General features: G+C 43.1%; 1 protein-coding gene across 1 annotated transcript in view; it reads left to right on the forward strand.

Annotated features, from left to right (window-relative positions):
* The first annotated feature begins 704 nt into the window (after positions 1–704).
* LOC134459199 (signal transducer and activator of transcription 1-alpha/beta-like) overlaps positions 705–13,066 on the forward strand; it is a 31,856-nt gene continuing 19,494 nt past the window's right edge. Inside the window, exons 1-10 of the mRNA XM_063211492.1 lie at positions 705–878; positions 1,987–2,179; positions 4,373–4,523; positions 4,699–4,794; positions 5,875–5,964; positions 6,279–6,357; positions 7,101–7,192; positions 8,314–8,465; positions 11,670–11,828; positions 12,432–12,524. Of these exons, the coding sequence (XP_063067562.1) occupies positions 2,052–2,179; positions 4,373–4,523; positions 4,699–4,794; positions 5,875–5,964; positions 6,279–6,357; positions 7,101–7,192; positions 8,314–8,465; positions 11,670–11,828; positions 12,432–12,524 (1,040 nt within the window). The 5' untranslated portion in view covers positions 705–878; positions 1,987–2,051. The remainder of the gene's footprint in view (positions 879–1,986; positions 2,180–4,372; positions 4,524–4,698; positions 4,795–5,874; positions 5,965–6,278; positions 6,358–7,100; positions 7,193–8,313; positions 8,466–11,669; positions 11,829–12,431; positions 12,525–13,066) is intronic.

Here is a 13,066-nt window from a genome sequence, read left to right on the forward strand (position 1 = left end):
CAACGCTTCAATAAATTAACAATAGGAGAATAAAATAAAATAGAATAGAAATAAAATAATAATGAATGCAAGAATGCAAAATATAATAGAAATAAAAATAAAAATGTATTAAAATAAGAAAAAAGTAAAAGACATTTGAAAATAAAATCAAATAAAAAGTGAAAGAAATGAACAAATAATTAAAATGGAAGTGCCTGTCAATGTGATTGAAATGCAGAAGTGTAGGTGTGCCTGTGTTAATCTGTCGTGCATATTGCATAGATCATCACACGTTCTAAAAAGTTCGAGAGAATACATAATGCATGTGTGGTGTCTGGTGTATGGGCTACGTGTGGGGGAAAGCTAGGACAGCCAGGACCCATTGCACTACCTTCTAGTTCTCTAACCCATATTCTGGGTGTGATGCATGAAGTTTGCAAAAGAGGTAAGACGAAAATGTGATTTTCGTGTGCAGTGAACCCATTAATCCAAATACTAGAACTACATTTCCAAAGTCAGTGAATTAAAAAGCCTGATGCGTTGTGTCATTTCCAGCAAGCGACTCAAGTTGAAACCTTGCCCCAGTTTCAGTTTCTTGTAAACCATGTGATCAAACACATGCGTTACGTCATGAAGTCCACGCCCACCCTTGACTTGAAATGGGAGGGCCTTGAATTCTTACTGGTCCATGTTGTTGTCATTAACCCCACGCTGTGGCATTTTTGGGGTGGTGCCCAATGTCAACATAATTTGCAGCTAGAGGGAGAACAGACTACTGAAATAACTTGGAAAATGTCTCTCCATTGAAGCGTGCCGGTCCATCACGGGCATAATTTGCTGGCTAATAAGAAGTGTACGCTGCGTGATAAGAGCAACGCAAGGATAAGTGCTCACCACAGGTTAGTGAAATGGTTTTCTTTTAGCTACATGTTGGCTGTATAACACTCAATCCAGAATAACAGGAAGTCCAGTGTTAACAACAATGTGCAAACAAGAAAACGCACTCTTTCAGCAGGCTACAAAGGACTGTGTATCTGACCCCAGTTGTTTCTCATTGGGGAAACCAAATGAAGTATCGCAGTGTGATCTGTTTGTTGTTTGTTTGGTCTTTATTTGCCATGTTTAGGCGACTCTAACAACTGGCTAACTGCGCAACGTGAACATGCCCATTTTCTGCCATAGCCTACCATGCATGCGCCATGCAATGACACCTTTTACGCACACCAACACCTAGCAAGCATAAGTTTAACCAACAAATGAAGTGATATACCACATGTGGGTTCCACGAGTTTTTCATGCCTCCTTAAGTTTGTCTGCGTTCTCTGAGGTTCCTGAGCCTGCAAGAATGTTATAGGGAGTACGGGAGGAATAGATAAGATTTATCTCTCAGTACCCACTACCTAGAGTACACCCTGTCTTCCCCTGCAGTACCATGCGAAGTGGTCTGGTGTTGTTGAAATTGCTGAACTTCATGGATGACTACATTGAAGTGACATATGAAGTTCAAGCAGTGGGAAATGTAGTCATCCTTTAAAAAAAAGAAAAACATTCAACGGTGTGTCGCAATTGCTTTAGCATTTCTGCAAGTAGTGTTATAAACACATGATTTCCCTCTAATTTTACAACCTGAAAAATTAAATAAATGTATAGACCCAGTGTCATCATGGCAAACCAACATACACTGTAAATCTTGTTTATTTACTTTTGGGGGGGTCAAGCACTGTAGCCTATTACTATTTGTTACTCAAAAGCTATGCAGTCTTGTCCACACATAATTGGCCGCCAATGACAATGAATCTGTTGAATCTTGAATCGGCATATTTTCCTTCTTCTCCAGTAACTGCCCTGTAACAAATAGACAGATGATTCATTGAAGACGATTAAGTTGGTTCTCCAGTCAGTAGCCAGCTGCCATGGCACAGTGGTTACGCCCTCAGCAGCTGGATGCCAAGTACCTGAATCTTGCATTTATAATGTTTTTTCGTTTTTGTCCTTTGCCAATTGCAGCCCTGAAGTGAACAGATAGACCTCCATTTGAGTCGAGTGGATTCTCCAGCCAGTAACCAGCCATCATGGCGCAGTGGTTACGCCTTCAGCAACTGGACGCCAAGTACCTGGAGCAGTTGGACCAGCTGTACGATGACACCTTCCCCATGGCCGTGCGACAGTACCTCAGTGCCTGGATTGAGAGTCACGACTGGTGAGCAGTACAGAGCACATTAGATGAATAGATTGGAATAGTTGTCGTTACACTTTTTTAGGGGGTCGGGTGGGTGGTGCAGGGTGAGCATATGGAACTTCCGGCTGAGTTCTTAGGCCATGGAGACTATATTATTTATCAGGACATTATCACACACTTTTGGTCGTCAAGCATTTGTTGATGATCATGTGCACATGGACCATAGTACATTGTGACAAAGGACTTTAAGAAAAAACACATTTCAAAAGGGTATCTTTTTATCCAATAGGGCAAATGGGCAGGTGATTTAGCTCAACCATGTCTCTTATCTGTGCACACCTACTGTATGTACCAGAGTCCCCAGTGAACGAGTACAGTGCTTTAGCCATTTGAGCCGTGACCATGAGCCCTGTCCACGCCTGTTAAGCTCAAAAATTGAATGCATTAGACTGAAAGCATGCTTTTCGATATGTGCACTTTTGTTGTGACAGGCCACTACACCCTCCCACGTCTTTGTATGTATTCACAAACACCCTGTGATAACACACTGGGATAACTGTGTAATAACATGCAATACTACCTGTACTAGTGTTACTAGTGAATTATCCACTTCAGCATTGGTCCTCAATGGGTGAATTCAGGACTTTGGCGAAGTATTATTAAAACCCTTCATAGTAAAAAAAAATAAGGGTGGTATTTAGATGCACAAAAAATACCTAGGTTTAAAGCATTCACTTTTGATGTGTAACAACAGACCTTGTATGACGATTGTTAAAGTGAAGGAGTAAGACTTATTATGAGTCAGATTTACTGGCGTGCTTGTTCAAGTCTTGCAGCACCTGGACCCTGTCCTGAAGGTGAAGTCATCACAGGTGATATCGTATTTCTTACCTGCCTTGTCCTTCTGACCTGAAGAACAATCCCCAGAATTCTGACGCAACATTGCATCGCACATTTAAGTTATTAAGACCTAACATATTTTAAAAAATACACAGAATTGTCAACATGTCATACATGTCGAGATGACATCTAACGCATATACAGTATTTTCACTGTTCTGATAAAAAATAATTGCTGTCTGTGGTTTTATATAGGCTTTGCCAATGATATTGAACAATACAGCTCAGAACAATCTCTTAACTGGGAGCAATTATGAACTATGAAAGAACTGAAATGTGTGAATTGAACTTTGAACTAGTTCCTATATAGAAAATAAACTTTCCCAACACTACTGCTTCCGATCTTCCAGTCACTCAGCTTGGACAACCAGCCTGTTATCAAGTTTGGCTAGTGTAGCCAAAAATCTGAATCCATGGATCCAAAAACAGTTTTTTTTTGTATGTCATCGGAATCAGTGGACTGATTGATTCTAGCAGATGTGCCAAAAACCCTGTTCAGAAGTGGGTTTTTAAAAAAAAAATTTTACTTGGCACAGTTTCCTTCCAACACAGGTGACTTGGCAGTTCCAGCACAGGTGACTTCACTGAATAATCTGCCATCTCTCTCATGAGTAGGCCTACGTATTACAATCAGCTGATTCAGTCATCTGATTGCATGAACATTATGGCAGGGTTTTGTACTTTCTAGTTAGATACCTCTGCTCTCTAGCTCCACACATTTGTTTCCAGAGGTATTGGAAACACGTCCATTACTTTACTGGTCTTCCTGTCTCAGGGAGGTTTTCCAAGTCCTGCCCTTTATATGAGCTCGGTGGTAACACAGCCTGCCCAGGGGTGAGTTTCTGGAAAGCATAGTTGCTAGGCAGTAAGCAACTTGGGTAGTTGCCAATGGGAAATTTCATTGCTACCAAGTAAGTTGCTATCTTGGTTAGTAACGACATTGTCATGAAATGCACCCCTGGTCAGATGTCAAGGTGCCTAGTAGGAGAAAATCACAATTTGAATTTGGAAACCAAGATTAATCATTTCATGCATCACCAATGCAACCATACAGTGGGATCAGTTTTGGTCTGCATCACCCTCTTTATCAATCGTCTCTGGGTTAGTCATTTTCCTACGAATGAGCAGGTGAGCAAATCTAGGAGTGAACGAGCCAAGAAGCTTTATCATGAAGGATTTATTTATTTATAACAGCTTGCAACTGAACTCATATATCTGATAACGTGCCAGGATGGTCGCTAAACCAACTTTGTGAAATCTGTTGTTGATCATTTTGTGTCTGTGTCTGTGTCTGTGTCTGTGTTCTGGCTCAAAGGGACTATGCGGCCAACGTGGACAATACGTCTCTGGCCACGCTGCGGTTCCATGACCTGATGAGCCAGCTGGATGACCAGTACGGCCGATTCAGCCTGGAGAAAGACTTCCTACAGCAACACAACATCAGGAAGATCAAACGCAACTTACAGGTATGACAGGGCCACATAGTGTTAGCTCAGTCACTCAATAACACTGCTAAATTTTGAGCTAAACATTTGTTCAGTATTATTGATATTGATTGATTACATATGCTGTTGATTGTCACTTTGTTGTCATCCAAATGTGTGTATGTGTGTATCTTTTAATTTGATTCTCTCTCCTCAGGAAAATTTTGAGGCTGACCCCGTCTGCATGGCCATGATCATTAGCCGCAGCCTGAGGGAGGAGAGGCAGATCATCGCCAACGCAGAGCAGGCAGTGGTAAGGCCCTCTCATACCTGCAGTAGGCTTGGGAATCAAGAACTGGTTCTGTGTATCATCTCCTGTATCATCTGTATCATCTCCTAAAAGTCACAGAATGGAGAAGACTTTATTATATGACATATTAGACTATATTCCTCGCATAACTTTCTTTTTGTCTACATCTGGAGCATATGACCGTGATGAAGGCGTCTTATTAAATGTAACTGCACGAAGTTCTGAGTGTGCGACGACCATTCTTTTCAAGCTACATCTGGAGCGTCCCACAGTAGACGTGAAGCTCAGTAGCCTCCAGTATTCCCTGTTTGGTCTGAGTTTGCAGAGCCACACAGTTTCCCCCGTGTGACTCGTCATGACGACTCCGCCTGACTCGTTAGTTAGCTTACTTACCGCTACATATGTGGTAGCTAGTACGCCACTGTCGATGGTACAAACTTGTCACCTTCATTGTTTTGGAAGTTGTAATTACTATCAATAGCCATCAATTATGCCTACATGCGAGGATGCAGCCATCTGAGGAGGATTGTGAAAAACAGAAAAGTTTCAGAGCCATTCAGGATCCCGGGGTGGGATTTTCCATAGATGGATGTTGTTATGTCTCTTCTTCCACCTGTTGTTCTCAGCTGCGGCACAGGTCGAGTTTAGTGTGATAGGCTGTAGTGTCACGTCAGTAAAGATGACGGACAGATTGCTTATGTATTGCTTATCACATGGACAGATTTTTTGATAAGGAGCATCATTTGAAAACATGTCTGTTGTGGGGGGTTCCCAGATGGTATCATGAAGGCAAAGGCAAAACATACCAGCTGATGAGAGACTGATTACTCATAACCTGCATTTGACACAATACGCATGTATAGGTGTTTACACGTGGCATGTGGGTCGTGGACAGAAGGGGGAATAAAAACGGGGAAGCATTATTCCATCAGTTGTTTAGTATTCACTATGGTAAATGTATTTACTTTTCCTGTGATTCACTTGAATTATTTGGTCTTAGTAATGTAGAGTGTCGTTTTCACCCCATTCCCCTTTTCCCCTCTGTACCTGTCTGTTCTTATGTTTTCCGTCGCTGTAATTCAGAAATCAGAGCAGAGCTCCCACTGTGACATGGTGGTGGAGAAACACAAGGAGCTGGACAACAAAGTCAAAGACATCAAGAACCGTGTGCAGGTAAGGAAACCAGTGAGATGCCAGACACCTTGAGGCAGTCTGTGAAACCTTGACAATTTAACATTTTTCACGTTTTTACATTCAAATTTGAATTTAAATACATTCATGTGAAACACAAATAAAAAGCAGCAAACAAATTGTAGACAAGGATAGTAAATGTGTTCATCTCAAAGAACGAAGGGTTCTCTAAATGGGCTATCACATATAGTTTTTCCCATGGACCTCTCTGCAGACTGTGTGTGGGTGAGTGTTTGTGTGTGTGTGTGTGTGTGTGTGTGATTCTATACTCACCTGTACTCACACTGACATTCTAGGAGACTGAAACCAACATCAAAACCCTGGAAGATCTGCAAGATGACTACGACTTCAAGAAGAAAGACTTCTCCTGCCGAGGTGAGACAAGAAGCTACATTACATTGCACTGCATTTCATCACATTACACTCAGGTTAGCTGACGCTTTTATCCAAAGCGACTTAGATATTCACAGGGTATTGGTTACAGTTCCTGGAGCGGTGTGGGGATAGGTGTCTCGGTCAAGGGCACTTCAGTTCCAGTTTTAACTTGTGTGTGTGATGAAGGTTAAAAACTCAATGACTGAATGCCGCACCAAAGTACACACCAAGTCTTTGTCTATGTAAACATGTCTTTTGTTTGAACAAATAAAGGAAGACTAAGATATTGTAGGGCAGTGTCTCCCATCCTCTTCTTGTTATTTTTGAAGTATTAGGCCTACTTGGTGGAATGGAATGTCTATTGAAACCTGTGTAGCCATTGAAAGCTATGTACCAATGTGTCAAAGGAGGGACAGGGTTGTGATTTCTGCTTTGTTTGAATAGACGTTGTGGATGACTTCAAAAGTAATTTGCTCTTAAAATCATGTTTCCGTACCATGTTTGAATGTCAGCACATCAGAAGGCTAATCACGTTCTAGAATCATAAGTGGCCAATCACAAGCTTTGACTTCCAGTTTAGTGTCGTGCAGATAAGGGGAACGCTTGCAAGCTGATTTAGTGTCCGATTTCGCAAATACAAATCTAAATGGGAATGAACTATTTATTCCAATAATCTGTTTTTTGACAATAATTGGTCTATTGTCACCATGGTAACACGCTTATAACTTATGTCCCCTTTGCAGAGGAGGTGAAGGACTCGATTCAGAAGGAGGACCTGAAACGGCTGCAGCTTCAAATCCGCAGTCTCTTCATGAACCTCAACAACAAGCGAAAGGTGTGAGAACACACACACACACACACACACACACACACACACACACACACACACACACACACACACACACACACACACACACACACACACACACACACACACACACACACACACACACATAGAAGCAGTACCATCCAGTACAGGTTCACACTCGGTCAGGAATTCTTTCACTGATAAGCCTTGACTTGTGGAATCCGTGTGTGTGTGTGTGTGTGTGTGTGTGTGTGTGTGTGTGTGTGTGTGTGCTTTTGCATGTACACGTACATACGTTTATCATCCTCTTGGACATTGTAATGTGACCAGTCTAAATTTATCCCTGTGACCTTTAATAGCAGACAAAAATACGCCGTAATAATGATGTCATGATTAAGTGATGATGAGATTAAAGTCTGTCCGAGATTGACAGTCCATGCCAGAGATGACTTGGTTCCGAGTCTCAACTGTTTGGATTTTGACTTTGAAGAATAGACTTAGCGTAGAATATTTGGTGACTGGTTAGCACCTGGGACACATACACAGAAATTTGCCAAGCGAAGCAAACTTTGCTGTCAGAAGGGAACACTGAATTTCGCCTCTGTTCATTTCGCTGCATGTGTCCTTGGCATAAGGACTGGGAGAAAACTGAGACTTGTACTCGACTTGGCAAAGGTGTGGCTTGGACTTGGACTTGAGTGTTAAGACTTAAGACCTATTTGTGACTTGCAAATTAGTATTTGATCATATACCTAATATTATAATGAAACAGGAAGTGTTCAACCTGGTGCCTGCTGTACTCATCTAGTACAATACAGTATACATATACAGTATATTATATTACGGTGTATATATATATAAACATTTAATTCAAAGAGCTTTATTGTGTAATATGATGCCATATTAGAATTTATTTTTTGATTGTGCGTGTGTGTGTGTGTGTGTGTGTGTGTGTGTGTGTGTGTGTGTGTGTGTGTGTGTGTGTGTGTGTGTGTGTGTGTGTGTGTGTGTGTGTGTGTGTGTGTGTGTGTGTGTGTGTGTGTGTGGCGTTTGTGCAATGTCCAGTTCAGTAGAGATGGCAGATGTTACATTCAGCTCTATGTATTATACAGTATATATAATATTCTAATAATTCTTCTAATCTACAGGATGTGTTGAGCCAGATGGCGGGGGTTTTGAACCTGGCAGAGCAGATTGGCTACGACCTGATCAACGTGGAGCTGCCCGAGTGGAGGCAGCGCCAGCAGATGGCCAGCATTGGGGGACCGCCCAATGTCTGCCTCGACCAGCTGCAGAACTGGTGAGTTACATGTGCGTGTGTCTATGTGTGTGTTGGGGCAGGGGGACTGTTTTTCTGGACCAGTTGCAGATGGTGAGGTGAGGTGAGGTAAGGTGAGTGTGTGTGATCTATTAATAGTATGTGGAGACTCTGACAGTCTGGGACCAGGAGTGTGTTTCTTGAAACCACATCAACTAGGCCAGCAACCCTGTTAAGTTCAAAGTCAATTTCCCCATCGACAACCAACTAAGTTGCTAACTGGCTACCAATAGCACTTAAGCTGAGTAGGTGTGTGTTTATAAGTGAGCGTGCATCCTGTGTTCCAGGAATGGTGAACTGGGACTAACAAACAGATGTGCGACCCAAGCAATGTGCATCTGGACCAGCTTCAGACTAGCTGAGTTCTCAGAGGGGTGAGGGGTGGGGTTTGTTTTGGGTGGTTTTGGGTGAGGGGTGGGGTTGAGGGGAAGGGTGGAGTTGAGGACTAGGGGTGTTGGTGGGTGTTTTGGGTTAGGACTAGGGGTGGTGATGGTGTTGGTGGTGGTGGTTTGGGTGCTGTGGTGTACAGTAAGAGACCAGGGGTTACCAGAGTTCAAGTATGCAGTGGCCTGTGGGACAGAGCAGTTATGGAAGCTACGTCATGAGTCATCATGACCAATCTCATTCACAAGGGAAGCTGGGGGCACACAACACATACAGTACAAATGACCTGTCGTCAGGGCTGGATTAAGATGGCCTGGGGGGACCTCCGGCCCTGCCTGTTGTGAGATGGGGAGGGGGCCCTCACTGCCTGTCCCACTCTGAACTATCCTGTGACAGCCATAAAAAAGACTAAATAAATCCTAAAAAAAGGAAATGGGTGAGCTATCGAGGTCTTCTCTTCTTTTCTACACGTGGCGGTGCTGAGAACTGTTCCGTGCTGTGATTCATTCACTCTCCTGGAGTCTTTTGATGACTTTGCCTGTCTCATTCTCCTGTGTGTTTGTGCTGACTTCCTGTTTCTGCAAGTAAGAAGAAATGGTTGTCTCTCTAATGTAGTAAGTGTGCAGGCCCCTCTTCCTGTGTCTCGTGTTTTTTGCAGGCTTTCTGTTTCTGCAAGTAGACAGCTGTTTGTCTACGTGTTAGGGGTGTGCAAAAAAAATCCTTGTGGCAATGCATCGCGATACTTACTTTCATGATGTACGATGCATGTAATAATAATAATATGTAAATATATAATATATGATAATATATGATCTATGATAATATATGATAATAAAATTCAATTTGCCACTGGTTCATTTTGTTCAGTAGAGAGTAGGCTATATTTCTGTTGTGATGGAAGCTCTCTCCCGGATGCTGAAATGCTTAAATAAACTGACCTGACTTATGAATGCTACACAGCAACTGACAAATAATGAGCTGTATTTGTACACATTTACTGAAGTAAATATTGCAATGCATCTCAATAGCACATGAATTGCGATACATTGTGATACAGTAGAATCGCATTGTAGTGCATGATGATAATTGTGTGTCTTAATGACAGTAAAGTCTAAGAAGAAGGGATATATGGATTGGGTTGGCTACAGGGACCTGGTTTTGCCTTTTAGCCAGGTCATATCCTGGTCCCACTCCAACTCCTACTCTGTCTCTGACTGCATTGTACTGGCTTACAGTTCAGACATTTGTGCTGACAATTTGATTCTATCGCAATGAGACCTTTGTGTCTTCATTGTGTAAGGACCCCCCCCACCACCAGCACCACTACCTTCAAGGCCAAGTTAGTAGAATTTGAGCAACATCCTGACTGGAGTGTTTTGCCATGAAATGGTACGACCTGAACTCTTGAACTTGTGTGGGTTTGTGTGCCCTTTCCAGCAATACACAGCCAAACAGTGGCTTCAGTGTTGTGCTAAATACCCATGTCGAAATCTAAAAAATGCTCCAGTGCAGTGGCAACAACTGGACAGGCACAATAGAAGATCTGCGTCTCTTGCATTCACGGTGTGATCATAGACTCTGACTCTGTTCCCCTTAGCGACAGCTTTGCTAGTAACTACAGTATTGTGATGATAATGGTCTTGTCAGATTGCACTTTTATCAGTTCATGTTGTCTTGGCCTTTATCTCTCTGAATCGAGTATGATGCTTCAACGCTTGGGTGGACCAGCAAAGGCCAGCATTCTTTAACATTTTTTTCTAATCTGTCTGCTGTGCTCTGCGATAACCTTACAACGCCCATAATGTCTTGTCATCCTCTCTGGCCCATTTAACTAAGCATGCTTCCTGCTGTGCCCTAGTAGCCTAGCCCTAGTCGGATTGCACAATGTCAGCACAATTTTGTAACAGGAGGTGAACGGGTAAGGCGGATTGAGTAGGATTGGACTATGACTCGGGCCAGTATCGGTTCAATTCATGCTGATGGGTAAAATTTTGATCATCATACGTAACTGATCAGATTCCCGAAAGGTGGGACTTTCAGGAGAGCACAAATATTGTCAGAATTGTGGTTGGGGTGAATTGGTACCTTTCATCTGTGGTACCTTCCATCTCATTTATATGTTTAATTTAACTGCACCTTGGGTCAAACGCAATTTCAAACTTCTGTGTGAACCCTGTTACATAGATTTTTGGCAATAAAGTACACTTGACTTGATTTGACAATGAAGTACACTTGACTTGACTTGAAATCTCCGGTCATTTTGAATGAGATGATTGTAGTTGTTGCAGTGGAAGATGTAATGTAATTTAATTGACATTAGTAATCTAATTGGCCATTAATATTGCATGTGATGTAATTAGACCTTGTTAGAATCAGCAGATGGAGATTGGTTTCCTCCTGTTCCCAGGTTCCTCCTGTTGTAACAAGGTTTTGGTGTGTGTGTGTGTGTGTGTGTGTGTGTGTGTGTGTGTGTGTGTGTGTGTGTGTGTGTGTGTGTGTGTGTGTGTGTGTGCGTGTGCGTGTGCGTGTGCGCGTGCGTGTGCAAGCGCGCATCCATCTGCTCCTTCAGTTTCACAGTGGTCACGGAGTGTCCTTTGCCAGTGTATGTACAGGTATATTGTCTGTTTAGGTACTTGCACTTGTGTGTTTGTGTTCCCCCAGATTCACGGTGTTGTCTTCTGCAGGTGAACATACAGTACTGCTAGTATAATTGTGTGTGTGTGTGTGTGTGTGTGTGTGTGTGTGTGTGTGTGTGTGTGTGTGTGTGTGTGTGTGTGTGTGTGTGTGTTTTCTCTCCTCCAGGTTCACAGTGGTGGCTGAGTGTCTTCTACAGGTTCGTCAGCAGCTTAAGAAGCTTCTGGAACTAGAGCAGAAGTGCACGTACGAGCAGGACCCCATCACTCAGAGCAAGGTGTCCCTGGACGAGAGGACATTCGCACTCTTCAAAAACCTCATCCTCCAGTGAGAGAACACACACACACACACACACACACACACACACACACACACACACACACACACACACACACACACACACACACACACACACACACACACACACACACACACACACACACCTTTTTTCAAAAGCCTCATCCTCAAGTGAGAGAATGCATGTGCACAAATAGACAAGCTGGCAAGCAGGTAGACAGGGGGGGAAAGAAGGGGACAAAGGGTGTCCCCGGCCCAGGAAGAGAGGTAGCCCAGAAGTGGGTCCTCATTACATCATATCTATTTGGCTGTGGGGCTTTTTCAGTTGACTTTGTCCTGGGCCCAGCCAACGCTGTCAGCGGCCCTGCACACAGACACACACACAGACTTTTCTTTTCAAGAATGTCCTCCTCAAGTGAGTACTTAAAGGCACCTCTTTGTCTCTTTCTTACACTCGCCCTCACAGACACAAAACTCACATTGTGCCAGTCTGAATGATAAAAATGCCAACAAGTACAGTAGAAGACTATTTGTTTAACTTTTGATAAGGATAAAAGGATCTCTTTCACTTTACACAAACAAGGCATGTTGGTGTATAGGGCCATGCAATGATTGTGTGTGTTTGTGTTTCAGCTCGCTGGTGGTGGAGAGACAGCCGTGCATGCCCACACACCCCCAGAAACCCATGGTGCTAAAGACCGGTGTGCAGTTCACAGTCAAGCTCAGGTAAGAGCAGAGCTCACCTGTGAAACTCACCCGTACAAGCAGGTGCTGTACGGCCCTCCAAAAAGGCAAAGTGCAGTAGCTACGCCAACACTGAAACTGAGAAAAAGCCTTCAAAGTATTTGTATTAGGTTGGATATATGAGTTACTGCAAATTTCACACTGCAAAATCTCTAAAACGAAACACATTTGGACCATGACGGCCCGTACCCACACAGCTCTCACTGACTTTGAATGGGGCCGATATCGCGCTTGACAGCGCGGAGGTGAAGCAATATCGCCGCGGGACGCGATTTGATATAGGCGAGCTCTCTATATCATGCAAATTTGATGGCCCAATCAGATGGGCGTATGGGTAGCAAGGGCGGGAGTTACAAAAATTTTAGAAAAACATGGCGGCAATTTCTTTAATTTCCAACATCACTTTTTTGCTTAATTTAAAGACCCTAAATCAGGGGTACTCAATTAAAAGTCCCCGAGGGCCAGTTTTTCAAAATTCCTCCCTATAAAGGGCCGGGCCGGGCTGACACGACACGACCCCCACC

Source organism: Engraulis encrasicolus, chromosome 12 (assembly GCF_034702125.1).
Source record: "Engraulis encrasicolus isolate BLACKSEA-1 chromosome 12, IST_EnEncr_1.0, whole genome shotgun sequence".
NCBI lineage: Eukaryota > Metazoa > Chordata > Actinopteri > Clupeiformes > Engraulidae > Engraulis > Engraulis encrasicolus.